Genomic DNA, 26,736 nt, shown 5'->3' with positions numbered 1-26,736 from the left:
GGCGCGTTTCGTTACGTCGATAAATCACTTCATTTTCGAGCGATTTTAATTACAAGACTTGCGACTGTTTCGAACAGATTTCAACGACTTTTGAATCACAGTGGAACTCCGTTCGTGCGAACTTGTCCGAAGATGTCCGGCAGTTGTTTATTTTATTCTGCACATTAACCCGAGAAAGATAACCTACGTCGCAGAGGCGCCTGCGAAGACTGTTGATTTTTGTTAATTTTTCATAGAGGTCTAGTGATTTAAGTTTAAAATTACTTAAAATATAAAAAAATATAATATAAATGCATTTTATTTTTACAATAATGCCAAACCTTTAAAATGACTAGATTAACTTAAATAAATATCCATTGTTAGTATAAAATTGACGCCTTAGAAAAGCATGCGCCTCTGAAGCGTATGGTTATCTTTTACGTACTTTGTCATATGGTTATCTTTCTAGGGTTAAAATGTCTTCGTTATTTTTGCTGGCGTAAAAGAATGCGTCAGGACAACTTTGTTTGGTTCGAAGCTCAGGATATCGCGATTCATGTTATTTTTCTCTCGAGGTTATTTTTTTTTCATGTATTTGTGCACATTGGTATTCAGTATTGGTATCTGTATTTTTGCACGTTAGCCTGTATTTTTTATAACGCAGCAACGTGGTGCACATCAAGACGAATTCAACGACCTGTGACACTATGACCTTTAAATGATCTTTAAAGGACTATATCTAGGGGTCAATGTGCAAAAAATAGCAACGATCTTCAGTGCTTGGAACATGATGGCCTTGAAAAGGAAAGAAAAACATGAACCATAATATTCTTAGCCTTGAACTAAACGAAGTTATTCCGACACACATTTTTGTATCAGCAAAAGTAACGAAGATATTTCAGCGTGCAGGATGAAATAAACACCCTATATAACTAGGTGGGAGAGGGAAGGATTAAGTGCAATCGAAACCTGTCGATCGTTGCTGTTTTCAATTGTACGCACTTAGAAAGACACAAGATGAATAAATTACGGGATAAAGTTTTGTTATAATTAATGTAAACGCGATAAAAAAACAATTTTTCGAATGACCCTTTTATTACGCGCACTTAGAAGGACGCAAGGACAAATATATTCTAGGACGAATGATTTATCATTTCATCGTTTCATTTATTATTGTCCAAAATTCGGTTGGAGAATATTTTTGTGACTCCATTTCTGGGACATCCTGTACATAAAGCGACCGTCAAAATCGTAAGTCTCACGAACCAACGAAGTTCTTTAGAAACTCGAAACATTAGATGCACGATGCAATCGTTATCGTTACCTGGGATTTTTCACCACGAAACTACGATTAGCGTGGAACATAATTGTCCAATTTTTTATCAACATTATGAACCGCGCTTTAGAATCGCATTCGACGGTGTTCTTAAATCGTCACTCATTTACAGTGCAGAGTTATTGAATGGAGTTGTAAATTTTTGTTTTTAACTGCACTTTAAAATGCACCATGTATCTTCGATGCAAAGGTTATTAAGTATAAAAATACAATGCAGAGTGCAGAAATTCAACGAATACATGCAAAATTATATATTCAACGAAACGGAATATTTTATTTATCTTTAGTTTTCTAATAGCCTTTTAATGGTGCAAGAGGAACAGCTGAGAATTTTGTTTAACCCTAGAAAGATAACCATATGACAACGTACGTAAAAGATAACCATACGCTTCAGAGGCGCATGCTTTTCTAAGGCGTCAATTTTATACTAACAATGGATATTTATTTAAGTTAATCTAGTCATTTTAAAGGTTTGGCATTATTGTAAAAATAAAATGCATTTATATTATATTTTTTTATATTTTAAGTAATTTTAAACTTAAATCACTAGACCTCTATGAAAAATTAACAAAAATCAACAGTCTTCGCAGGCGCCTCTGCGACGTAGGTTATCTTTCTCGGGTTAAAGACTTCGTTAAAAGGGACGACAACTTCATCCGTGGTATAACAAATGATTTCGATCAACGTGATGTATCAATTTCTTATGAAATTTTTACTCGGGTGATTCTTTCACGTGCAGATCAAATATTTAAAATCTTATTAACATGCTCCCCGCAAATAATGCGTTAAAATATGACTCTTGATTATTAAAGAGCTCAGCTTATTAAAGAATCATAAAGAACTTCTATCCGTTGAATTTTAATCAGCCCAGAAGACACGAGAGCCAGATATCAATTGAAGTTCCCAACGATCTTTTAATCCGTCTTGACTGCACCAAGAAGAGATAGAACTGACATTTGTTTCAATCTCCAACAATTTTAATTAAAAGTACATGTGCAAGTTTATGCGATATCTTCACTTTTTAATATTTGCCTTGCCCTTCTGCTTGGAGACGCAGTCTATAAATCAAGCGTCCTGTAATTCAACCTATAACTCGTGGATTACCAACTAAAAAAAATATTATAATTTAACAACTGTATCTATTTTCATGATTAGAATTAGAATGTTGATGTTTAACCTTTTAGGTACGGCTGAATTCTGCGCGAGGCTATTTCTCTGGACGGCAGAGTCCGATGTGTACTGCACAGAGTCTGATACTGTATATACAGGGTGTCCCAAAAATGTCTCGCAATCCGAAAGTGGCGGGTTCCTCAGGCCATTTGAAGCAACTTTTTCCTTTACACAAATTTTCTCCGAGGCATCGTTAACGAGTTATTAACGAAAAACAGTGACCAATGAGAGGCGAGATCAGCTGCTGCGAGGAGGCCGAGCCAACGGCGCCAGCGGTCGAGCGGTCGAATCCCAGCTCAGCTGGCGCGAGGCGACCGAGCCAATGAGCGGAACTGGGCTTCGCGCGCTGGTTAGCTGGGCCGCCTCGAGTCAGCCGTACTCGATTCTTATCGGTCACTGTTTTTCGTTAATAACTCGTTAACGGTGCCTCGGAGAAAAATTTTGTAAAGGAAGAAGTTGTTTCATATGATCCGAGGAACCCGCCAGTTCCGGATTGCGAGACATTTTTGGGACACCCTGTAGACTGTTGTAAATCGATGTGAAGACAAAAGAAGTGCGAAACAATGCATATGAAGACGATTATTTGATTCAAACGATGAGCGAGTGAGCTACTAGAGCAAGCCACTATAGTGGCTCGTCGTTCAGAGAGATGACATCCGCGAAAGCCACTATAGTGGCGTGTCGTTCTAAAAGATGATATCCGCGGAAGCCACTATAGTGGCGCGTCGTGCCTAAAAGGTTAAAGTTTCAAGGATATTATAATTAATTTTTTTTTCGGTGAAATTTGTCTTGTTACTCGCTAAAAGACCGTTTCAAAACTGACCCGAAACGTCTTCTCGATAGTCACGTTTTGTTTGATTTTGAACCGCTGCCGAAAAGGGTTGCCGACGCGACACCTCCCCTAAATCATTATTCGCGACCGCGCCTGCGCCAGAAATTGTTTGCGATCAGATCCCACGTATCCTCCGAGAATGTGGAAGAGTGCCGCACCGCTTAGCGGGATCAAAACCTAATTTCTCCGGTGCACGCGGCCCGCATGATTTCGTGACGGCGATCGAAGGCGGCGCCTCGAATCAATCCTCGCGAGGACCGGCGTCCATCAATCGAACCCTCGGCGTTAATTTCATTTTCCCGAGTCACGAACATTCGACCCGGTCCACAAGCGTATCCGGGACATCGGCGATTCCTTGACCCCCTCGCGCCCATTTGCCAGCAAGAAGCACGCGCGGTCTTCGTGGAAATGTATTTCCGAGGGTCACGTGACCGCCATAAAATGATCATCGCCGCGTGGCCGGCGCCACCGAATCATTTTTACGGTGAATCGTTTCGGCTGTATGACTGCGACGCCGTCGTTCGGCGGCGGGAACCTCCCTCCTCCCCGGATGAGGGACGAGAAGAAAATGGCCGATAATCGCGGTCCATCTGTCAGCGGAAAAAGAAAGAGAAATGAAATTGCAGCTTCGTGTCCTGGATACTCGGGGCAAAACGAAAACTCTGCCGGGGGGACAATTTCATGAAGTATTTCTCAACCGAAAATATGCTGAATTTTTCTTTCGCGACGATTATATTCTGAAAAAATATTTTAAACGTTCCACCATGTTCGGAAGATCGCGAATATGACGTTACAAATGGTTTCAGAAATTTTGCGTTTTTCGGGAAATTATGGATAGGATTTCTTAACACTAAACCTACCAAACAGTAATACTAATAGGGCATGCACTGCTTCGCAAAAGTGAGGAGACCGAATTTATTTAGAATGTATAAAGTTTTTATTATAAAACTTGCTCCAATGATATAACTTGTTCAAGCGTTTTCCACGAAAGAGTCTCGGAACTTTGCAGAATTGCAAAATAGGAAAGCGGTCACTTTGATCGCGGTAGGTTTAGTGTTAAATGTCCAATGCAACAAACAATTGCCAATATTCACGTAATATTAAAACAACTGCAAACTGCATCAAATATAAAATTTAAATACAATATTCCAGAAAGAACAAATCGAAAGTTGCCTTTTTTATTTATTACAGCTATTTGCTTGTGCTAATTTCATGAAGTATTTCTCAACCGAAAATATGCTGAATTTCTTTCGCGGCGATTATGTAGGAGAGCCGAGGCAACTGTGTATTCTCAAAAAATATTTTAAACGTTCCACCATGTTCGGAAGATCGCGAATATGACGTTACAAGTGGTTTTAGAAATTTTGCGTTTTTCGGGAAATTATGGATAGGATTTCTTAACACTAAACCTACCAAACAGTAATACTAACTGGCATGTACTGCTTCGCAAAAGTGAGAAGACCGAATTTATTTGGAATTTGTAAAGTTTTTATTATAAAACTTGCTCCAATAATATAACTTGTTCAAGCGTTTTCCACGAAAGAGTCTCGGAACTTTGCAGAATTGAAAAATAGGAAAGCGGTCACTTTGACCGCGGTAGGTTTAGTGTTAAAAAAACATTGTTAAGTGTAAAAGAATTTAGATGGAAATATTCTTTTCTTCGCAACCGCATTTCCTTGTAATTTGCAGTCTTTGTTAATAATTAGACTGCGATATTATACACGCGAAATAAAAATTGTCAGTTGCAAGAGTCAGGAGCTAAATGGGAACGCATTTTTTCTCTAATAACGAACGATGACGTAAATTCCTTAAATTATTATTCTTATAAATTCAAATCTGCGGTCTAGTAGCAGTAATACCAATTCGTGCGATTATTCCAAATCCGCACAGTTTTCCACAGCTTCTTTGCAAGAAGAACAAAATGTTATTAAGTTCTAATCGATCCAGTATTCTGCAAATGTAAAGGATTTATAAAGGCATTCGATTAGAGGAAATGAATTTTTCATAGGATCATCGAAATCATTCTTTGATACAGTTCATCAGAAATCCAACAAAAATTCACTCGACTTTCTTTTAACAAAATCAAATTATAAAACATTTTCCCTTTCTTTGAACCTTTTACTTCCTCGATAAAAATTCTTCGATAAATTCTTCAATGAATTCTTCAACGAATTCTTCAATGAACTCTTCAACAATCTCTTTTAATAATCTTTCAAAATATTCTTTAAATAATTCTATATATATATAAACGATTTCTTCATAAAATAAATCGAATTGTATATTCGTTAAAATTTGTTCGCTCGAGCGGTTCGAAAAATTCTCAAACAAATTCTGTTCGGTTCCGATTAATCCAATTAGTCGACGATTTACGACCGGAGATGCAACTCGAACGCATAACGAAGGCCGCCGCTGAGCTGGTAATGTACGTTTAATTCGACTTAACTTCTTGTTCGAAAAGTTCCATTCCCAGGTGGACGTCGATAGGGTCGCTGTAGCGTGGATGGGCCGCCGAAAATCCTGGACGGCTTAGAGAAGGACCTTTAACGATCCCCGAACGCGACAATATGAGCTGGCCGTGCGATACTGTAGCGCTGCCACTGTCGGAGATGCTAAAATTTATGAACGGCCGGCCATTATGTGGCCTCGACTCGCGAAGTATTAACTTCGTTAAAGCGGCGCGGCGTGCTAAATACAACCGGCCACAGGTTGCGTCGCTGCTGTACGCGGGCCCGCTGCTTCTGGATATTAATTGTTGGCCGATGCGTTCGGCAGAGATGATCGCCTGCATGCACTCGTCCCTCGATTTTCCAAATTTTCGAACCGCCCGGTAACTTCACTTTCGATCGAATCACTATTTTTCTCCAGAAACTGCGATCGATGCACCGAAATTCGCGATCAACGCGTCTCTCGCTGGGTTATTCTCTAATTACCGTAGCGGTTGCGTCAGCAACATTTTCCATGTACGCGAATAATTATGTCCAGTACGGGATGTTCAACAAGTTCGCAAGCTTTCGCACGTTTAGATTTGAACAAAAATTTGAGTGCAAGACTCGGGCGTATAAAAATTGGTGCAATTAAACCCGCGGACTTTTTAATTTCTAGAAAGGTTTGGAAATCCTTCGAGCGAAACATTCAGGATTTATAAAAAAAGATTGTAATATCATTTTCCAGTAACATACAGGGTGTCTCAAAAATGTCTCGCAATCCAAAAGTGGCGGGTTCCTCAGGTCATTTGAAGCAACTTTTTCTTTTACAAAAATTTTCTCCGAGGCACCGTTAACGAGTTATTGACGAAAAACAGTGACCAATGAGAGGCGAGCTCGGCCGAGCCAACGGCGCCAGCGGTCGAGCAGTCGAATCCCAGCTCAGCTGGCGCGAGGCGGCCGAGCCAACGGCGCCAGCGGTCGAGCGGTCGAATCCCAGCTCAGCTGGCGCGAGGCGGCCGAGCCAACGGCGCCAGCGTACTCGATTCTTATTGGTCACTGTTTTTCGTTAATAACTCGTTAACGGTGCCTCGGAGAAAATTTTTGTAAAGGAAGAAGATGCTTCAAATGGTCCGAGGAACCCGCCATTTCCGGATTGCGAGACATTTTTGGGACACCCTGTATAGCAAGACCGTAGACACTGCTTATATTATAAACGTTGTTTCTCATACAATTTATCAGTTCTATTCCCATTGTATACCTCCACCGTTGACTTTTGTCTTATTGCCATTCATTTCTTCCCCTGAAACCGACTATCGTCGACAAAGTAATTGTTACCGTCTCCAAAAAAGAAGGCGATATCCGCGCAACAATAACCCGGACTCAAAGAATCGAACGAATCCGCGGCGGCGAGACGATTCAGAGAGAAGCGAAGATTATAATTAAAAGATTAACCGGAGGGAAAATAATTTTGCGACGACCGAATCGTTTTTCTTTCCCGGCCGTTTCGAAACGAACAACGGGGCATGCGGCAACAATGTACATTGTACAGAAACGTCGGCGTCGTTTGTTGCGTAACCGATTCGACGGGTTGAACGACCGAGTCCCGGAGCCACTTTAGAATCAAACGGGGCGATCCATTTCATAACGCAAAGGGGGTAAGAGGGTTTGCATCGCGGCGCTGCAAAAATTGCCTCGAACGCGGGGCTCATTGTTCTCGCCCCCTTTGTCTCGAGATTTCGTAATTAGTAACAATGCCCGCCGGCTAAACAGCGATTATCGAACGGTGGAACCTCCCGAGGGGCTTCGGTTTACCGGCCGGATGAAACTCTTGAGTAGCCGGAACCGAGCTGCTCCAAGGGATAAACGAAGGCTGAGGGAAGATGGGGTTTCTGTAACGAGCGCGAATCGTTAATTACGAGTCACCGTAATTACTAAGCTACTCGCCTTCGTATATCTAAGAACGCTCATTGATTCCCGACATTTTTTCCCCCAACGACCTCGCGCCACCGCCTCGGCACCCCCATCTCTGTCTCTTTCTCTCTTCCCGTTTTTTTCTTCTGGCACCCGAATACCACTCGGGGGGGTTGGTGACTTCGAATGGAAGCAGTTTCATGTTTCGATTTTTCATAGTTCGATATTTCCGTTTCCCTCTTTTGGAGGAAAGAAAATAGGAAAAGAAATATCGATCATTTGTTTGTAATTTTCTTCAATTGTTTAAACAATTAACAGATCGTACACCACGTGACATATTTAGGCATAAGAAGTAACTTTTGTTCGAAGACCTTCTTTTCTATCTCGTTCAGTTTGCGAATTATAGCAATCAAATAAAAAAATAGCCGAATATTCGAGGGTTAGATTTTTCACCTCTTGCGAAGTGAATTTACGCGAGAAAAAGAAACTGCGTAATAATGTCTACACATGCTCCGCATAACCCTAAAGTTTCAGAATGTTTTGAATTTTGCGGGTTGGATATCGTCCCTCGTCAGCATTTTTCACCATTCTGTTTTTAAAAGTGTCAAGAGCAAAAAATGCCGTAACAGAGTTTTCTATCCCAGAGCGACTCAGAGATGCGGTTCAGGGGAGCGATGGATCGTCGATGCGGCTGGCGCCGGTTATCTCGTGACCCCGAATCGATTCGGCTCGTAAACCATCGATTTGAATAAGCGTCAAGGTCAATCGCGGGGCTCGCAACCCGGTAGAAAAGCGGCCCGAGCCATAAATCACCGGTCCGCGAACCCCGGGCAACATTCCTCATCCTCTGGCGTCGTTTCGGGATCGCGCTCGATTTTTTTTCATCTTTCACGGTGACCAAACAGCAGCCCTCCCTCTCGTTTCCCCGACCCCCGATTTTGTTCCCCGATTTCGGCCCCCGATTTTGCCCCCTCTGCCTTCCCCAGACAAGCTTCCGCAGCGCGTCCCCGCAAGAAATCTTACGTCATAAATCCTCGCGTATCCCCGTGCGTGGTACCAGTCCCGCTGGAATCTCTTTTCTTCCTTTTTAGGACCTCTGCTCGATTTATCGACATTATACCTGTGCCCCCCGACCCCTCGATGCGAGGATCCTGCCCTCGTAACTGCTGCGTTACTCATTTACGAGGCGGATCTTCTGCTCGATGTCTGGACACATGCACGCGAGGTTAGGCAAGAAATATTAACACTTTCGAAGCTGAAATTCTTCCCCGAAAGTTCCCATAAAATCGAATCTAGTTCGTTGGTATTTGAACTGTTGCTTGTTTCGATTTAAAACACGTTCTTGCGAGACATTGTCGTTAGAACATGTTCTTGGAAATATACCCCTTAAAACGTGTTCTTTAAAATATATTCTCTCATGCATGTTCTTAAAAATATATTCTTTAAAACATGTTTCTGAAAATACATTCTTAATGCATGTCCTTAAAGATATATTCATTAATGCATGTTCTTGAAAATATCTCCTCTAAAACATGTGCTTCGAAATGTTTCGTCTGAAACATGTCTTTGGAAAAATGTTCTCAACGATACTTGCTTCGATATATTTCCTCTAAAACATGTTCTTGAAAATATATTCTCGAAAATATTTCCTTCAAAGCACGTTCTTGAAAATATTTCTCCAAAAATATAAATATTTCTTGAAAATGCATTCTCCAAATCATCTTGCTCTTGTAAATTGCTTTCGCTATTTTCCTGCGCAAATATTTTCTCTTATATTTATATTATTCTACTATTATTCTATTTTATTAGATTCTTTTCTATTCTACTCTATCTTATTAGATTCCGTTCTATTTGCTTCTACTATTATTAGAATATTCATATATTCTATTATATCTATTATACAGGGTGTCCCAAAAATGTCTCGCAATCAGGAAATGGCGGGTTCCACGGATCATTTGAAGCAGTTTCTTCCTTTACAAAAATGTTCTCCGAGGCACCGTTAACGAGTTATTAACGAAAAACAGTGACCAATAAGAATCGAGTACGGCTGACGCGAGGCGGCCCAGCCAACCAGCGCACCAAGCCCAGTTCCGCTCATTGGCTCGGTCGCCTCGCGCCAGCCGAGCTTGCCTCTCATTGATCACTGTTTTTCGCTAATAACTCGTTAACGGTGCCTCGGAGAAAATTTTTGTAAAGGAAAAAGTTGCTTCAAATGGCCTGGAGGACCCGCCACTTTCGGTTTGCGAGACATTTTTGGGACACCCTGTACAGTATTTCTTCCAAATTTACGTGACAGAGTTTCACAAACATGTCCGAGCCCAGCTCTTTCGCAAGACAATAACAAGGTTCGGCATTGTCAAGGCAGCCCACGACGGGGACACGGATCACCCCCAGCAAACAAAAGTTTAGTTCCGAATCCTGGAAAGGACGTGGTCCGAAAAGGGTTAACAAACCTGTGCGACGAGCCCTGAATAATAAAAGGCACCCCACCACGATCAATTAATCAAACTCTCCTCCCCTCCCCCCTCCCATCATTGTCCGAGGTAAACACGAACACAATTTCCCACCGGATCGATTCGCGGGCCAAACAAGCAAACACCATTCCAATACCAACGATGATATCACACGGTGGGTGGATTCATCCCCTATCCTGATCCCAAGTGCAAATGGCGGCTGGCATAGCGTTGGCACCTTGCTCCCCTAACCGGTGGAGGTTGTTCCCCCCGAACATAGTTGGACCATATCGTGACTGGGCCACTGGGGCTCGAGATGGTCTTCTGATTCACTTCAGAATACAGTAAATTCTCCCTAATTTTTCTTCAACTTGTACACAAAAATGGATAATTTGGGAGAAAGAGATACGACTACTCTAGCCTTGCACCTCGCTTTTATAATTGTTGACAATCGGCAACTATAAAAATTAGCCGCGAGGTTCGAATAATCGTATCTGCTCTTCCCGAATTGTCCATTTTTGTTTATAAGCTGAAGGAAAATTGGGGAGAATTTACTGTAGTGATTTTCTCCACTCACCTAGCAGAAATATTTCTAGAAACTTTTTTGCAATAATTTAAAGTAATTATGTTGGATGTATCGTACACAACACAATTCTAAATTTTCGGTTAACATATTTGTGAAATTGATCTGATTTGTCTATATTCAATTAGTTCAATGTTTCTAAACGATGAAAGTCAATTTTACGTCGAATGACAAAGTAGTGATCTATTAAAAAAATAGTATACATACGCTAATAATTAGAATTCTTAGTCTCGCGAATTGTTTCGTAAAGATCTGTGTATAAGGAAAAGATTTTTTATATCAGCTAGAAAATTCCTCGTGGTGAACATGGAGTAATAATGCAATTAAGCTTGCAATCGAACTTGCGTATACCATAAATGCATCGTGATTTATAGTCTGGTAGTGACTTTTGACACTTCCACTGTCACTGTCGGACCTATATCTATAATTTGACTAAGAACTATTAAGTACATCTAGTCTACGAAGTGCACGAAGGTGACAGAAGTAGTTGCTTCAATCGATTTTGTCTTTTCTATTCGTACATTCTTAATCAGTTTTTATTTCGGTAGAAAGACTATCGGTCTAATATTAATCAATATGTTGCAATAAAAAACCATTTCAACGGTCTTCAATAAATCTCCAGATTGTTAGCTTTGTTTTCAATTCAGTGGTGTCCGATTTTCCATTTTTCAAGACATACTCAAATTCAGCAATCTCAAAAAACGCAAGAGCACCGACGTCGACTTCGAGCACCTCGACTTCGATCGGCTGCTTTTCGTAACCGCGAATTCGCCTGGAATATTCAATATACTAAATAAATTACGGGTCTTCAATTTGAAAGTAAATGTTTATCGACCATCCGGAGCACTCTCCTACTAATATTTGCCGTCTCCCGGCAGGGAAAGATGGAGCGGGAACCTCGAAATGCGACTGTTCGCGTTCCCTCGCGAAACTGGAGCATGGGGACCGACGATAATTACTGGGTCGCGAGCAAACTTCGCGGGAACAGAAAAAGCCTCGATGCGAAAGCACTCGAAAAGCTTGCGGTCGCGGTTATAAGTGGCCCGTGTCGTGCGTTCGCATGTTTTTTCTTTGCGCCGCGCCGGGCTCTTGTCCGCGCGAATGCATTCCACCCTCTACCTGCTCCTTTGCGGGTCGGAAATAAATTGTGGCCACGGGGAGGGTCCTTCCTTCATGAAGAAATACGTGCTCCACGGAGATATAGACGCAAATTGAAAAATGCGTCGCGTCTCGCCAAGATAGAACGCTCGAGGGTGCTCCTGCCCACCGGGACAACGGGACACTCGCTCACAATTTATAAACGGAGCTCTAATCAAATTCGCTTTGCGCCGGCCAGTTTCTCAGGCGTGGCCCGTCTCCCTCGAAATACGAGAACCGAACCTTCATTTATTTAGTCGTAATTTATGTGTAAAGCGAAGCAGATTCTACATACACGAGCAGATCGATTTTCTACGGGATATACCGCGTCGTGATTTAACCCCTTGCACTCGGATGTTCGTTCCCTCGTATAACAAGACTACTGCTGGTAATTCCGGTAATTTTAAGATTAACAATTTTTGTTTCATACGATCGGTACGAATATCGTTTTATCGCGGAGTCCTATTCAAGTTGAATAATTATTCCAACGTGATAACGCTTTTTACGTTGCATTTAAAATTGTTATTTACCAATTCACGATCCGAGAAACCTTTCCGGCTGCAAAGGATTAACCGCTTGCACTCGGGTGTTCCCTCGCGTAACAAGACTGCTGTTGGTAATTGCGGTAATTTCAAGATTAACAATTTTTGTATCGGTACGAATATCATTTTATCGCGGAGTCTTATTCAAGTTGAATAATTATTCCAACGTGATAACGCTTTTTACGTTGCATTTTAAATTGTTATTTACCAATTCACGATCCGAGAAACCTTTCCGGCTGCAAAGGATTAACCCCTTGCACTCGGGTGTTCCCTCGCGTAACAAGACTGCTGTTGGTAATTGAGCTAATTTCAAGATTAACAATTTTTGTATCGGTACGAATATCATTTTATCGCGGAGTCTTATTCAAGTAGAATAATTATTCCAACGTGATAACGCTTTTTATGTTGCATTTTAAATTGTTATTTACCAATTCACGATCCGAGAAATCTTTCCGGCTGCAAAGGATTAATAGAACATTATACGCGCATAGCTTACAGCTTTATTTCATTTTATGGGGAATGGGTGTTTCTTTCTTCTTTTAGTAATTCGTAAATAGAACCGTGAGTGCGCCTTTTTCTTTAAAATATCTTACTACACGATGGTTCGTTTCCTACGAAAATACGTACGAATGAAATCCGAGCATCGCTTGTTTCTTTCGCTTCGTTCGGAATTTGTAAGTTGAACTACAAGCAGATTCATTTCATAGTACGCATTTTGCGACGCGTCGTTCTTTCTTTGTGGAAAAGTAATACGATTGACGCGCCGCTGTTCTCCGTCTCTGTCTTTGGAATTTCAAAGCACTGTTCACAAGTACGAAGCTTTATTTGGAACATTTTAGCGCGTGCGTTCTTTCTCCTGTAAGAATAAGAACGAAGACTGAGCTTTTCTGTTTTTCGTACAGGAATGTCCGGACAGTGGGAAAGATTTCCGAGCAGAGCAGTGCGCGGAGTTCAACAGCGTTCCCTTCGAAGGAGTCCACTACGAGTGAGTATCAAAGTCAATTTTATTGTTCTACTCGAGTCATGACTTCCAATACAGTAATGTCTCTCTAATTGACGCCCAGATTGCCCACAGAAATGGACAATTTGGGAAGAGGAGGTACGATTAATCGAGCCTTGCGACTCGTTTTTATAGTTACCGATTGTCAACAACTATAAAAACAAGCCGCAAGGCTCGAATAATCCTAAATTGTCCATTTGTGTGTACAATCCGAGCGTCAATTAGGGAGAATTTGCTCTATTCCCGCGATTACAGTGAATTCTCTCTAATTGAGGCTCAGCTTGGAAACAAAAATGGACAATTTGGGAAGAGGAGATACGATTATTTGAGCCTTGCGACTCGTTTTTATAGTTACCGATTGTCAACAACTATAAAAACAAGCCGCAAGGCTCGGATAATCCTAAATTGTCCATTTGTGTGTACAATCTGAGCGTCGATTAGGCAGAATTTGCTGTATTCCCGCGATTACAGTGAATTCTCTCTAATTGACGCTCAGCTTGGAAACAAAAATGGACAATTTGGGAAGAGGAGATACGATTATTTGAGCCTTGCGACTCGTTTTTATAGTTACCGATTGTCAACAACTATAAAAACAAGCCGCAAGGCTCGGATAATCCTAAATTGTCCATTTGTGTGTACAATCTGAGCGTCGATTAGGCAGAATTTGCTGTATTCCCGCGATTACAGTGAATTCTCTCTAATTGACGCTCAGCTTTGAAACAAAAATGGACAATTTGGGAAGAGGAGATACGATTATTTGAACCTTGGGACTCGTTTTTATAGTTACCGATTGTCAACAACTATAAAAACAAGCCGCAAGGCTCGAATAATCCTAAATTGTCCATTTGTGTGTACAATCTGAGCGTCAATTAGAGAGAATTTGCTGTTTTCCCGCGATTACAGTGAATTCTCTTTAATTGAGGCTCAGCTTGGAAACAAAAATGGACAATTTGGGAAGAGGAGGTACGATTATTCGAGCCTTGCGACTCGTTTTAATAGTTACCGATTTTCAACAATTATAAAAACGAGGCTCGAATAATCGTATCTCCTCTTCCCAAATTATCCATTTCAGTGGACAATCTGAGCGTCAGTAAGGGAGACATTACTGTACATCGAACGGTTACATTGTGCAAATTCTTCGGCATCCATTGCGCGCACCGATAGCTGAGCAACAAAATAAACTATTCGCAATCGAACGAATATTTTAAAAGAGTATAAACGATAGTAATCTTATCGAACGGTCGAAGAATTATTAACTTGTTCAGAAGATACAAACCAAGTAATCACATATGAGATATTTCTAAAAGTGTATCGCAAGGAAACTGTCCTCTCTTAATTGGTTAAGCTCCATCGTTAAAAAATATTGTACAAACAGCAGACCGAACGAAGACGAACTTATAAAATATCAAACGTGGCAAAATTTCATTTTCTATTGCCGCGCACGATCGTAATTTCTTTTTATTATAATGTTCGTATGGAAAACGTATTTTTATCACGTTTTAGAGATATTCGACCGATGTGCAACTGTAGTACGCACATACGTCGCGTCGGGTGCCGCATCGAACGCATAAGGGTGCTATTAAGTTTTAATTAGATCTCGAAGTTCATTTTAATTTTGATATATTCATCATATAATCAATTCATATAATTGTGAATATATATTATGAATGGACCGAATACCGCATAAATTTCTAGAATACGAAAGAGTTGAACTAACAAATGCTATTCCACGGGAATCTGGGGGGGGGGGGGAGATATTCGGCACTCGACGCGCCAAAGGGTCGATTCTTGGCGGCGGCAGCTGATCATCGATCGGCGTGCCGCCTCCGTAACAAACGATCGAACTCATCGGATCGATTCGCGTGAAATCGTTTGCCCGCAGCTGGATCCCGTACACCGGCGGTTCGAACAAGTGCGAATTGAATTGCATGCCGCGGGGCGAGCGTTTCTTCTACAGGCACAAGTTGTCGGTGATCGACGGGACGCCTTGCGAGCCCGAGAAGAACGACGTGTGCGTCGAAGGGAAGTGCATGGTGAGTTTAACGATCCGCGATTCATCGCGTGGTTCAATATCCGTTGTTGTCCGTTGTTGTCGGCAAGCGGTAATTATGGCCGCGTCGCGACGCGGCTCGCGGCTGAATCGAGATATCGGATATCCCGCGCACAATCGGTAATTTACTTTGTTCGCCAGCACGTCGGATGCGACATGATGCTGGGAAGCAACGTGCAGGAAGACGCCTGCAGAAAATGCGGCGGCGACGGTTCCGATTGTACCACTGTCTCCGGAATCTTTACCAACGACGATCTTCAACTCGGTGAGCCACCCAGTCTCCTATCGCGTGCGAACGAATCGAAGGAAATCGGAACGACGCTTTCTGGTTCTTTCGATTCTTCGTTTCATTCCTGGATCATGGTCGAAAGGCTTTGCACTCGAAATTAATCCTATTGTAAAGATGCACGTTCGCGTTTACGCACTCATTATACGGGGTGTCCCAAAAATGTCTCGTAATCCGAAAGTAGGGGATTCCTGAGGTCATTTGAAGCAACTTTTTCCTTAGCGAAAATGCAATCCGCGGGTTCGTTTACGAGTTATCAACGAAAAACAGTGACCAATCAGAGGCGAGATCATTTGGCGCGAGACGGCCGAGCCAAGGAGCGGTACTGGGCTCCGCGCACTCGTTGGCTGGGCCGCCGCGCGCCAGCCGAGCTCGCCTCTTATTGGTCAGTGTTTTTCGTTAATAACTCGTAAACGAAACCTCGGAGAAAATTTACGCAAAGGAAAAAGTTGCTTCAAATGACCTCAGGAACCTCCCATTTCCGGATTGCGAGACATTTTCGGGTCATCCTGTATATGCACGATAATTAATCATCGTACATCGAATGAATCTTTACGCAGACAACGTTCATTTTCTTGCCGCAAGACAAATTCGTTCGTTCGTAAATCTAATTCAGTTATTTCGAACGATCTGTAATAAAATTCATATTAAATACAAGAATTGAATGTGATTTTATAAATAATGATTCAAGACGGTAAAAGGTTAATTATTTGTCACAAAATTTGTATTTTGTAAATATGTATATAATGAATGAGTTAAAAATATTGAATACTGGTTATGCAATTGATCCTTTTATACGTAGACAATATGCATCGTCTTTTGCAAAACGAACTTACTCTATCGCAGTGCAGAATTATCTGTCTTTAATTCCATCTTTAATTTCGACGGGAATTTGTATGCTTGCTTATAAAATAATTCAAATCTCGTTAGAGGTATCGATTTTTGTAAATCTTCAAAAATTGTTTACAAAATGTCGTTCAATTTATAAATTTAATATGAATTTAATTAGAAACAATTGGAAATAAGTGAATTTAATTTGCAAAAGGCTGAACGTTATTTGAAAAAGTTGAATTTCGCACAAACTAATTAATTTCGATCGAAGAGAGAGAGAGAGAGAGAGAGAGAGAGAGAGAGAGAGAGAGAGTTTGCAGAAATTTTAGAATCTCCTGCTGGCCCATTTGGGTAATAATTGTTCAAATCTGGATTAAAAGTGTTCCCTTTCATTTTTCTATCTAAACAATAATCGTGAAACAATATTCGTTGGTTTATGTTTAAACAAGACCTTAAAATTTTCCAAGGGTCCATTTAATATTTTCCGAAATCTGGCAACGAATACCCAACAGATCTTGCAACATAAAATACTGCATCATATCGCGATTTTAACAGGATGGAAGGTCCATAAAATCACTGTTTGATTCAATATTTGCCAAAGCACCTCATCAACTGGAGTGGGTGCAACTAGTGATCGAAGCGATTGGATTTCACATTATAACATATATACGTTACAAAATCATCTCCATTATATAAAAGAGCTCCGGTATAACCGAATTAATTTACTCAACAAATCTTCTCGGTAACACTGTAACATTATAGTAACGGGAACCGAGAAACCTGCAATGGACCGTTTCCATATTGCAGTTTCAGCGTTAAAGTTTGCAACAACATATCGGATTTCTGTTTTCTCGAATCGCAAATAAAACGTAGCCGTAGACGATTTAATATTCTATTTAAGTTCACGAAAGCCGAATCCATGGCAGTTGAAAAAATTTGTACCATATTAATTTGCACCGATCACGAAATTAATCGATCAACGAAATGTTCTATAGGTTACATCGACATCTTGCTGATCCCGAAAGGAGCGACGAACATAGCGGTGAAGGAGATCGAGTCGTCGAACAATTACTTGGGTCAGTGAATTTGCACGATGCGCAGACACACCGGGGCCGGCTTTTACGTCGCGCCGCTGCTATTGAATTCGAAACTAATAGTCCGGCCGACTGCTAACGCTTTAACCCGTTTTATTCTCGCAGCCGTTAGAAACACGTCGGGCCACTATTACCTGAACGGAAACTGGAGGATAGACTTCCCACGAAGCCTGAAATTCGCTGGAACCATATTCCATTATTCGAGAGACCCGCAAGGATTCTCGGCGCCCGACAGCATCGCCGCCTTGGGCCCGACCAACGAACCAATTTACGTGGTGGTGAGTAGTGCATCCAGGCCTCCTGCAACTGTGTTGAACATTTACGCCGGTTTTCTGAAAAATATTTCCTTTGCCGATCCGACGAAAATAAACGTGCTTTGCGTCGAAAAGATTTAGAATCGAGAAACGAACCCGTATCGATCACATTTTAATCTCTGCACGCCTCCCAGAAATTCTTAACACGTTCCGTGCCGAGCTTTTTTTACTCGAATCTTCACACTTTGATATTTTACTAAAACTTGATGTATTACGTGCAATTATTAATTCTCGTACACATAACAACGTAACAAAAACTTATCAACGCCCATTCTTGCGGTGGAAATTGATTCCTCGGTTCTAAATTTCTTGTAAACAATTTGTTCAGTTCACTAAGTAAACATGCAAGCGTGTATCATCGATGGTTCACGTGGCACGGAACGTGTTAATATCTTACATTAATATCCATTTCGAGTATTTTTGCATCACTTTTTGGTTATTTAAATTCGCTGCGCTGACACTGCTTTTAGATTCAATGTATATCTTGCGACGATAATTTAGAAACTGATTAACTACTCGTATTAAGATAATTCGCAACTGATTCGTTATAAGAAATCTCATATCTAGAATTTATTATTGAGCTTTCTATTATTGTTAGCATATTCGGAATACGGGTCAATAAATGCAATACAGGTTCCACAAGTTTTCAACCCGTCGAAATGATTTTAAAAAGCTTCTCTTCCACGATTTACTACTAAACATTTTGTTAGTCTTGTTCAGGATATTTTTCGAAGAACTTTTTCTCTATTTATTATTACCATATACTACGAATTTCATGCACTTATAGCTACGTAAGATATATACAGGGCGTCCTGAAAATGTCTCGCAATCCGGAAATGGGAGGATCCTGAGGTCATTTGAAGCAACTTTTTCCTTTGCGAAAATTTTCTCCGAGGCTTCGTTCACGAGTTATTAACGAAAAACACTGACCAATAAGAGGCGAGCTCGGCTGGCGCGCGGCGGTCCAGCCAACGAGTGCACGGAGCCCAGTTCCGCTCATTGGCTCGGCCGTCTCGCGCCAAATGATCTCGCCTCTGATTGGTCACTGTTTTTCGTTAATAACTCGTAAACGAAGCCGCGGATTGCATTTTCGCTAAGGAGAAAGTTGCTTCAAATGTCCTCAGGAATCTAAAAGTATAGAAGGATCAACAGAAATTCACAATGCCCATATACTATTCTCGATTCACAAAAACCTTTAAAGAAACAAAGAAGATTTGTATTTCGCATAAAATTCGACGGTCTGATTATTATCATTTGTCGATACATTGAGAACCTACGTTTTTCGTAAGAACTTTTAGAATAGAAACGAATGAAAACGAAGGAATAATTTGTTTCGCGAAGAACGACGAAAATAATCTGCTGTTTCTTTGTTGCAGCTACTGTATCAAGACCATAATGTCGGCGTGAATTACGAGTACAGTGTGCCGGATAAATTCTCGCAATCCGCTGCCGACAGCTACAGCTGGATAGTCGACCAGTTTTCGAGCTGCAGCGCGACTTGCGGCGGAGGTATCGTTTCAGAAATTCATATCGTTACGAGATCGCGCGGATTGCGGCGATTAATAATCGCTGACCGCTGCGTATTTTGAACCGGCGCCGATTCGAAATTTGATGGAATAATATCCGAACGGCCGGATGTTTCGGCCTCGCAGTCTATTACTATTAATTAACTTATAGCTTGTTCGACCGGCGCGGAGGCAGTTCTAGGAATGTTGCGCATTCGGGAGGCCGCCGCTAATTGAATCTTCAATAATATTATCCGACGATATTCGACCGTTAATTGTGTTCCATGTATACGGACCAATTTGTTTTCTAAACAAACTGTACACTTTTGTAACGTGTACATCATTGTGTGCAGCGCATGGTTCTGGGAACGTTGCTCTCACGATCATATGATTTCAATTAAATTAGACAGTGCATCGTCGGCAACGTAATTCTATTGAAAATCGGTTCACCGCTAGTAGGTTAACAATTGGTGATTGTTTCCTCGTGGAAAGACTTTATTTACATTCTTCGGAGATTGATAAATCAAAAATTTCACAAACGAACGATCGTACACACGCGTGAACCAGTATAATTGTTCAATCATTGATTCATTATACTATTTAATGTCGCGACAATTCTTCCTTACAAAAAATTCTTCCGCTTTTCTCGAATACTGGCAAATTTGATCGCAACATTTGAGAGTCCTGCCTTGAAAAATTCTCAAGAATTGCACAAACGAACGATCGTACACACACTCGAATCGGTATAATTGCTCAATCATTGATTTATTATACTATTTAATGTCGCGACAATTCTTCCTTATAAAAAATTCTTCCGCTTTTCTCGAATGCTGGCAAATTTTATCGCAACATTTGAGGGTCCTGCTTTAAAAAATTCTCAAAAATTGCACAAACGAACGATCGTACACACACTCGAATCGGTATAATTGCTCAATCATTGATTTATTATATTATCTAATGTCGCGACAATTCTTCCTTACAAAAAATTCTTCCGCATTCCTCGAATACTGACGAATCTGATCGCAACATTTGAGGGTCCTGCTTTAAAAAATTCTCAAAAATTGCACAAAGGAACGATCGTAAACACACTCGAATCGTTATAATTGCTCAATAATTGACTTTATATTTAATATTGTAACAATTCTATCTGTTTACAAAAATTCTTCCGCAGTTTCCTCAGATCGGTCAAGCTCGTCGCGACGTTTTAGACGGATACGATATCTCAGGCTTTTTCAAACATATTCGCTGCCCAATAATTGACTTTATATTTAATGTTGTAACAATTCTATCTGTTTACAAAAATTCTTCCGCAGTCTCCTCAGATCGGTCAAGCTCGTCGCGACGTTTTAGACGGATACGATATTTCGGGCTTTTTCAAACAGATTCGCAACAGTTGTACGAACGATTCGTTGCTAGACGGTATTTTCTTGTCACGAAGGTTATCGGTCAAGACGAGTGGCCTGCGTTAGAAGAAGGGACAGCCAGCCGGTGGATGAGAGCCTCTGCGATCCACAGATGGAACCAGCTGACACAGAGGCCTGTAGCCCGGAGCCCTGTCCACCTGTGTGGGTGGAGGGCGAATGGGGCCCGTGTAGCAAACACTGCGGGGAAGGAGGTGAACAGACCCGGGAGATCAAATGCGAGCAGGTCATCGCCGGTGAAATAGCATCGGTGGTGGACGATAACCAGTGTCTGGAGAAGGTGGGACCAAAAGGGCTAACCAACCAGGAGTGTAACAAAGACCTCGAGTGCCCTCAATTCCACGTTGGGCCATGGAAACCGGTACGGATCACCAACGTTACGATTCGCTGCCCCGCAATCGAACCATCGAAACCTCCGCAAATTCGATCGCTTATTCTCTTTGCCAGTCCACTGTTCAATTAATTAATTATCGATCCACGGAATCCGGTAAATTATCGAATCTGTTTCAGAATTTATCGATCGTTTTCATATCCTCGATTCGAGTCAGGCCTGATGGCACGCAAAGAGATTCCGTTATCGAATCTAACGATCTAAATAATTCAGTTAAATAGTAAGATTGGAATTAATTTCGAAATGCAGTTAGAAATGTCGTAGAAAATACCAGGCATCGTATCGCTTCAGCGATTTAAATGATTCACTTGGTCGAAAGGTTTTGGCTTCCATTGGCCTTGAATAATTAACGTCGCGGCCCGAAGATTCCGGTATTAGATGAAATCGAGCGATTTGAGATTAAAGCGGAGGAAAATGGGTTTCCGAGAACGTTTCCGAAACTATGATTTTTTGCCAGTGCGACCGTTTGTGCGGGCCGGGCAAGGAGACCAGGAGGGTGACGTGCTACAAGAAGGAGAACGGCAAGATCCAAGTGCTGGAGGACGAGGCGTGCGAAGGCGAGGTTCCAGAGCGTGAGAAGCCCTGCGAATTGAGACCTTGCGAAGGCCTCGACTGGGTCACGTCGGATTGGAGTGGTGTAAGTCCGCCGTTTTCTCTCTGCGATGACACCCAAATACCCATTATCCCTTCGTTATTTTAAAAATCCATTCCCAGCGAGAGAGAGAGAGAGAGAGAGAGAGAGAGAGAGAGAGAGAGAGAGAGAGAGTGAGAGAGAGAGTGAGAGAGAGAAAGAGAGACAGTAGCTGGTCCGTTCTCGAGTAATATCAAGACCGCGAGTTACCTCCGAGATAGATTTAAATGAGAAAGCGTCGGGTCCCTGTGTAACTGGTAACGTGTTCCCTGTGATCATCGTTTCGGCCCTGTTCCGTTCCGACAGTGCGACGACAAATGCGGACTGACTCAAGAGACGAGAACCGCTCGCTGCTCCACGCAAGACGGCACCGTTTATCCGGATGACAAGTGCGACGCCGAGAAGAAGCCGGAATTGAGCCGGGAATGCGAGGGAAAGAAGGATTGCGAGGTCTTATGGTTTGGCTCGCAGTGGAGTGACGTAAGTGGAACGGCAAATTTGTTTTGACACGACGGAATTTAACTCCGCGCGAATCCTCGCACGGTCGCTCTCCGTGCCCCTCGGCTTCGATAAATCGAATTCACCCGCGCGATCGGCGCTTTCGCGGGCCGAAAATATCCGAATCGAACGTGTTACAACGGTTAATCGTTGATTGGATCGATATAATTGCAACCGATCGTCTCAAAATTAACCCTTAGCACTCCGAACCATTCTGGACGTTGGTTACCAGCTACTCGGCGCCACTTTTCGGCAGAAACGGGCATTTACAGACCCTCGTATCATTTAGTATGGTTTTGGAACTAACATATTATAATGATATTGGACTTATATGAATTGGCTGAAATCGAGAAATTTGCAAAAAAATCAATATTTTATTTTTTATAATTTTGCTATTGTTTGTTTTATAATTCTGTTTTGTTGTTGTAATCGCTATCTATGCGAACTCTTTCTCTCGTCGCCTTGTTGCTTGGACGATATCACTATCACTGCTATCAAAACGATAGACTAACTGTAGAAGAAAACCTTCTACAGTTAGTCTTTCTAACATATCTGTATAAACGTCTATCCGGAGTTCATCTTCGCTACTACTTGTGTCATGAGACTCATTCGTGTTCGAACGTTTTGCCATTGTTCTAATAAAAAATATGAATAAATACATAGGTTGACAATTTCTAATTGTTATTACTAACTCATAAGATAATATTTACCATAAAAACTTTTACCAAACAATTTATTTACCAAGAGAAGAATCACTTTTCCGATTTTCTCACTCGTTAGATCTATCTATACCGCTCGACGCTTCAAACCAGACTGAGTTCAGCTTTGAAAATCTTCTCCTCCAGATTTTATGATTATAAATCTCACTATACAGTGCGTGCTATGTTCGCATACCGACCTTTCTTCTACAAACTTGCCTTATCGCTCTTTTCAAATGGCGCCTTTGAAGTGCTCGGACCGTCGTGAGCACGCCTCTCACGTTCTCGTCAAAACCCGCTGACATTTCTTGTATATATCTTAGTAATTTTACTATATTTTGATTTGATTCCTTGTGACATTTCGAGAGAAAACTTCAGGGAAACATGCGTGTCTGAAAAAGTTGCGCCGAAATAACTCGATTCCCCGTAATCACTAATAAACTTTAATGTCCCACGAGAGGGGACATCCGAGTGATATGCTAGAATTACGATGTCCCACGAGAGGGGACAGCGGAGTGCAAAGGGTTAATGCCGGTTACACGTAACAGAACGAGTTAAAAAATCCCGAGAAATCATGGCGCTCGATTCTGATCGTTCCGTTTCAGTGTTCAGCGAAATGCGGATCGGGCATACAAACGCGCAAGGTGTTCTGCGGCACGTTCAGCGAGGAAACGGTGAAGAAGGTGCCGGATGAGAATTGCGACGCGAGCAAGAAGTTCAATGACACGAAAATCTGCACCGCCGAGGAGGAGTGCAAAGGCGATTGGTTCGCCGGCCCGTGGAGCGAGGTAAAGTATCCGTGGTTTCTGGACGCGTTCGAGCCCCCAGCATTCAGCATCTTTCCACGAAGAGATATTCGAGGATCGTTAGCCATCAATTTTCGTAGAGAGTCGCCGACAGGCCGCGAGGCTTGTCGCATCCGCGAGAAATCCGCGCGGCGTGTTCCCTCGGCCGGTCAAGAAATTCAATATCTTCGACGGCTTTGCGCCGAGAGACCCGGCAAGAAACGTCCGCCTCAAATTTCTTCCATTAATCACCTTACCGTCGCGTCCTGTGTTCCAGTGTTCGAAACCATGCGGCGGCGGCAGCATGGACCGCAAGGTGATTTGCATGAAGGACAACATGACGGCGGACTTGAAAAACTGCGACGCGAGCACGATCATGTTCGGCACCGAGGATTGCAACAAGCAACCGTGCGAAGACGGTACGGCTTTACCCTCGATCGCCAGATGCTGAAGGCGTTTCGGGGACAAATTAATTTCACGTAGACCCTCGCTAAGTCTTCGAACATTCTTTACCATCTTACGATCTCTCTCTTTACAATTTTGATAATTAACGGTAGTTCGTTCAGTTTTAGTCTATGAACCGTTCCCCGACTTCTGGCTTCCTTGGAAATTAATTTCCTGTTACAATTTGAACCATACTTTTATGTATAATAGTCTTGAACGTAGCAAATGGGCGAAGCATGTTACAGAGAAGCATTATCTCTGAGAGTGTTTTTTGCATAAGAAAAATATCCCTTATTTTGATCTACTTTAGAAACTTATTATTACCATGTAAAAATTCTGTATTCTTAATTCTTTTGCCGGCTGACGAATTTGCAAAGATTCAGAAAATTCGAAAGATACGGATGCGTAATATTTCTTCCATCGAATATATATATCTTTGAATATTTATATTTAATATTAATTTTTATTTACATTATTCTTATATTGTTTCCATATTCATGGAAATGTTTTTTATGTATACAAAATTAATGCGATCGTAATTCGAGTGTAGGTTAGTAGCACGATTTATTTGAATTGGTAATATAAACCTAGCTTCGTTCGAGCTTACTTCGAACGTAGCTTTTTCAAAATTTTAACATAGCCTTTTCAAAATTTCAGCTTAGCCTTTTAAGCATTTTAAGATCATGATACAACTTTTTTTACGAAACACTCTACAGTTTAAATGGCTGATTTCGATGTACGAACGTTTCAATGTAAGCGAAAAGACCGGGACGTTCAAGCGGCAGGAATGATTGATTCAATTATGTCTCCAGACGAGGTGATACCGGTGCAGCCGGGGAAGATCAAAGATCTGACCGAGGAGGAGGACGACGACGAATGCGAAGTCTACGAAGACGAGGACTTCGTTACAGTTTCCTCGAGCCTGGCACCGAGCGTAAGTGAAACTCAGTTTCAGCTAATCGAATATCCGGAAACCGTCTCGCAACCGCCTCGCAACCGCTCGCCTTCTTGCTCTTATATTTGGAATTATTTTCGTGTAAATGGAATCGAATCATGCTGCCACCGGAAATTATTATACACGACCTCGATAAACTATAGAGTATCGGTGCCCGTCGATGCGCGGAGGAACTATCTACACCTCTTGCGAGCTCTGGAAATAGATCCTGCAATAATTCAGGCTTTGAAGCTCGCATACCTAACGCTAAATTAGCAACAACTTTTGCCGAGTCACTGAATCCAGTTCTTTTTAACACGTTCCGTGCCACGTGTACCATCGATGGTACACGCTTGCATGTTTACTTAGTGAACTGAACAAATTGTTTACAAGAAATTTAGAACCGAAGAATCAATTTCCACCGCAAGAATGGGCGTTGATAAGTTTTTGTTACATTGTTATGTGTACGAGAATTAATAATTGCACGTAATACATCAAGTTTTAGTAAAATATCAAAGTGTGAAGATTCGAGTAAAAAAAGCTCGGCACGGAACGTGTTAAGCCTTTCGATGCTGAAGAAATGAGACAGTATAGCAGCAGGAAAAGTCTATTGTTTATATTATTCTTATGTTTTTATACTATGTTCGTACTATACAAATATCGTCCAGATTATGTTACTCGTGCTTACATTGTATTAAGATTACAAATTATATAAACATCATGACGGATCAATTTTTTCATAAATACCGCGATCATTTGAACGATTAATTTCTGTTGCATTTTATTGGTTAATTAACGGATCGGCAGGTTTTATATTGGGTTGGCAACTAAGTAATTGCCGATTTCAGTTATAGATGTCTCTCACTCCCATTTTTATGATATCCGTAAATGTTATATTATAAAATTATTATTATTATTATTATTATTATTATTTTATTTAATATATATTAATATTATGTTATTATAATATTGGGTTGGCAACTAAGTAATTGCCGATTTCAGTTATAAATGTCTCTCACTCCCATTTTTATGATATCCGTAAATGTTATATTATAAAATTATTATTATTATTATTATTATGTTATTTAATATATATTAATATTATGTTATTATAATATTGGGTTGGCAACTAAGTAATTGCCGATTTCAGTTATAAATGTCTCTCACTCCCATTTTTATGATATCCGTAAATGTTATATCATAAAATTATTATTATTATTACTATTATGTTATTTTTTATTATCCGTGAATGTTGGCAACTGGACAAATTGAATGCAGCGGTCAAGGAAAAGCGACCAGAATTGGTCGATCGTAAAGGTGTCATTTTCCAGCAGGACAATGCTAGGCCGCACACGTCTTTGTCCACTCGGTAAAAATTGATGGATATTGGTTGGGAATTAATGTTACACCCACCATATAGTCCTGATCTCGCGCCATCGGATTACCACTTATTTCGATCCCTGGACAACTCCCTTCGTGGTAAAA

General features: G+C 41.3%; 1 protein-coding gene across 7 annotated transcripts in view; it reads left to right on the top strand.

Annotated features, from left to right (window-relative positions):
• Ppn (proteoglycan-like sulfated glycoprotein papilin) overlaps positions 1–26,736 on the top strand; it is a 309,416-nt gene that overhangs the window by 250,589 nt on the left and 32,091 nt on the right. For all 7 annotated transcript variants that reach the window (XM_076523052.1, XM_076523051.1, XM_076523054.1 and 4 more), the window contains exons 5-16: positions 13,272–13,354; positions 15,252–15,402; positions 15,561–15,684; positions 17,532–17,612; positions 17,736–17,908; positions 19,321–19,453; positions 20,888–21,231; positions 21,719–21,898; positions 22,199–22,372; positions 23,694–23,876; positions 24,151–24,292; positions 25,130–25,251. In XM_076523052.1, the coding sequence (XP_076379167.1) occupies positions 13,272–13,354; positions 15,252–15,402; positions 15,561–15,684; positions 17,532–17,612; positions 17,736–17,908; positions 19,321–19,453; positions 20,888–21,231; positions 21,719–21,898; positions 22,199–22,372; positions 23,694–23,876; positions 24,151–24,292; positions 25,130–25,251 (1,890 nt within the window). The remainder of the gene's footprint in view (positions 1–13,271; positions 13,355–15,251; positions 15,403–15,560; positions 15,685–17,531; positions 17,613–17,735; positions 17,909–19,320; positions 19,454–20,887; positions 21,232–21,718; positions 21,899–22,198; positions 22,373–23,693; positions 23,877–24,150; positions 24,293–25,129; positions 25,252–26,736) is intronic.

Source organism: Megalopta genalis, chromosome 6 (assembly GCF_051020955.1).
Source record: "Megalopta genalis isolate 19385.01 chromosome 6, iyMegGena1_principal, whole genome shotgun sequence".
Taxonomy (NCBI): domain Eukaryota; kingdom Metazoa; phylum Arthropoda; class Insecta; order Hymenoptera; family Halictidae; genus Megalopta; species Megalopta genalis.
This window is presented reverse-complemented; position numbering and strand designations above follow the sequence as displayed.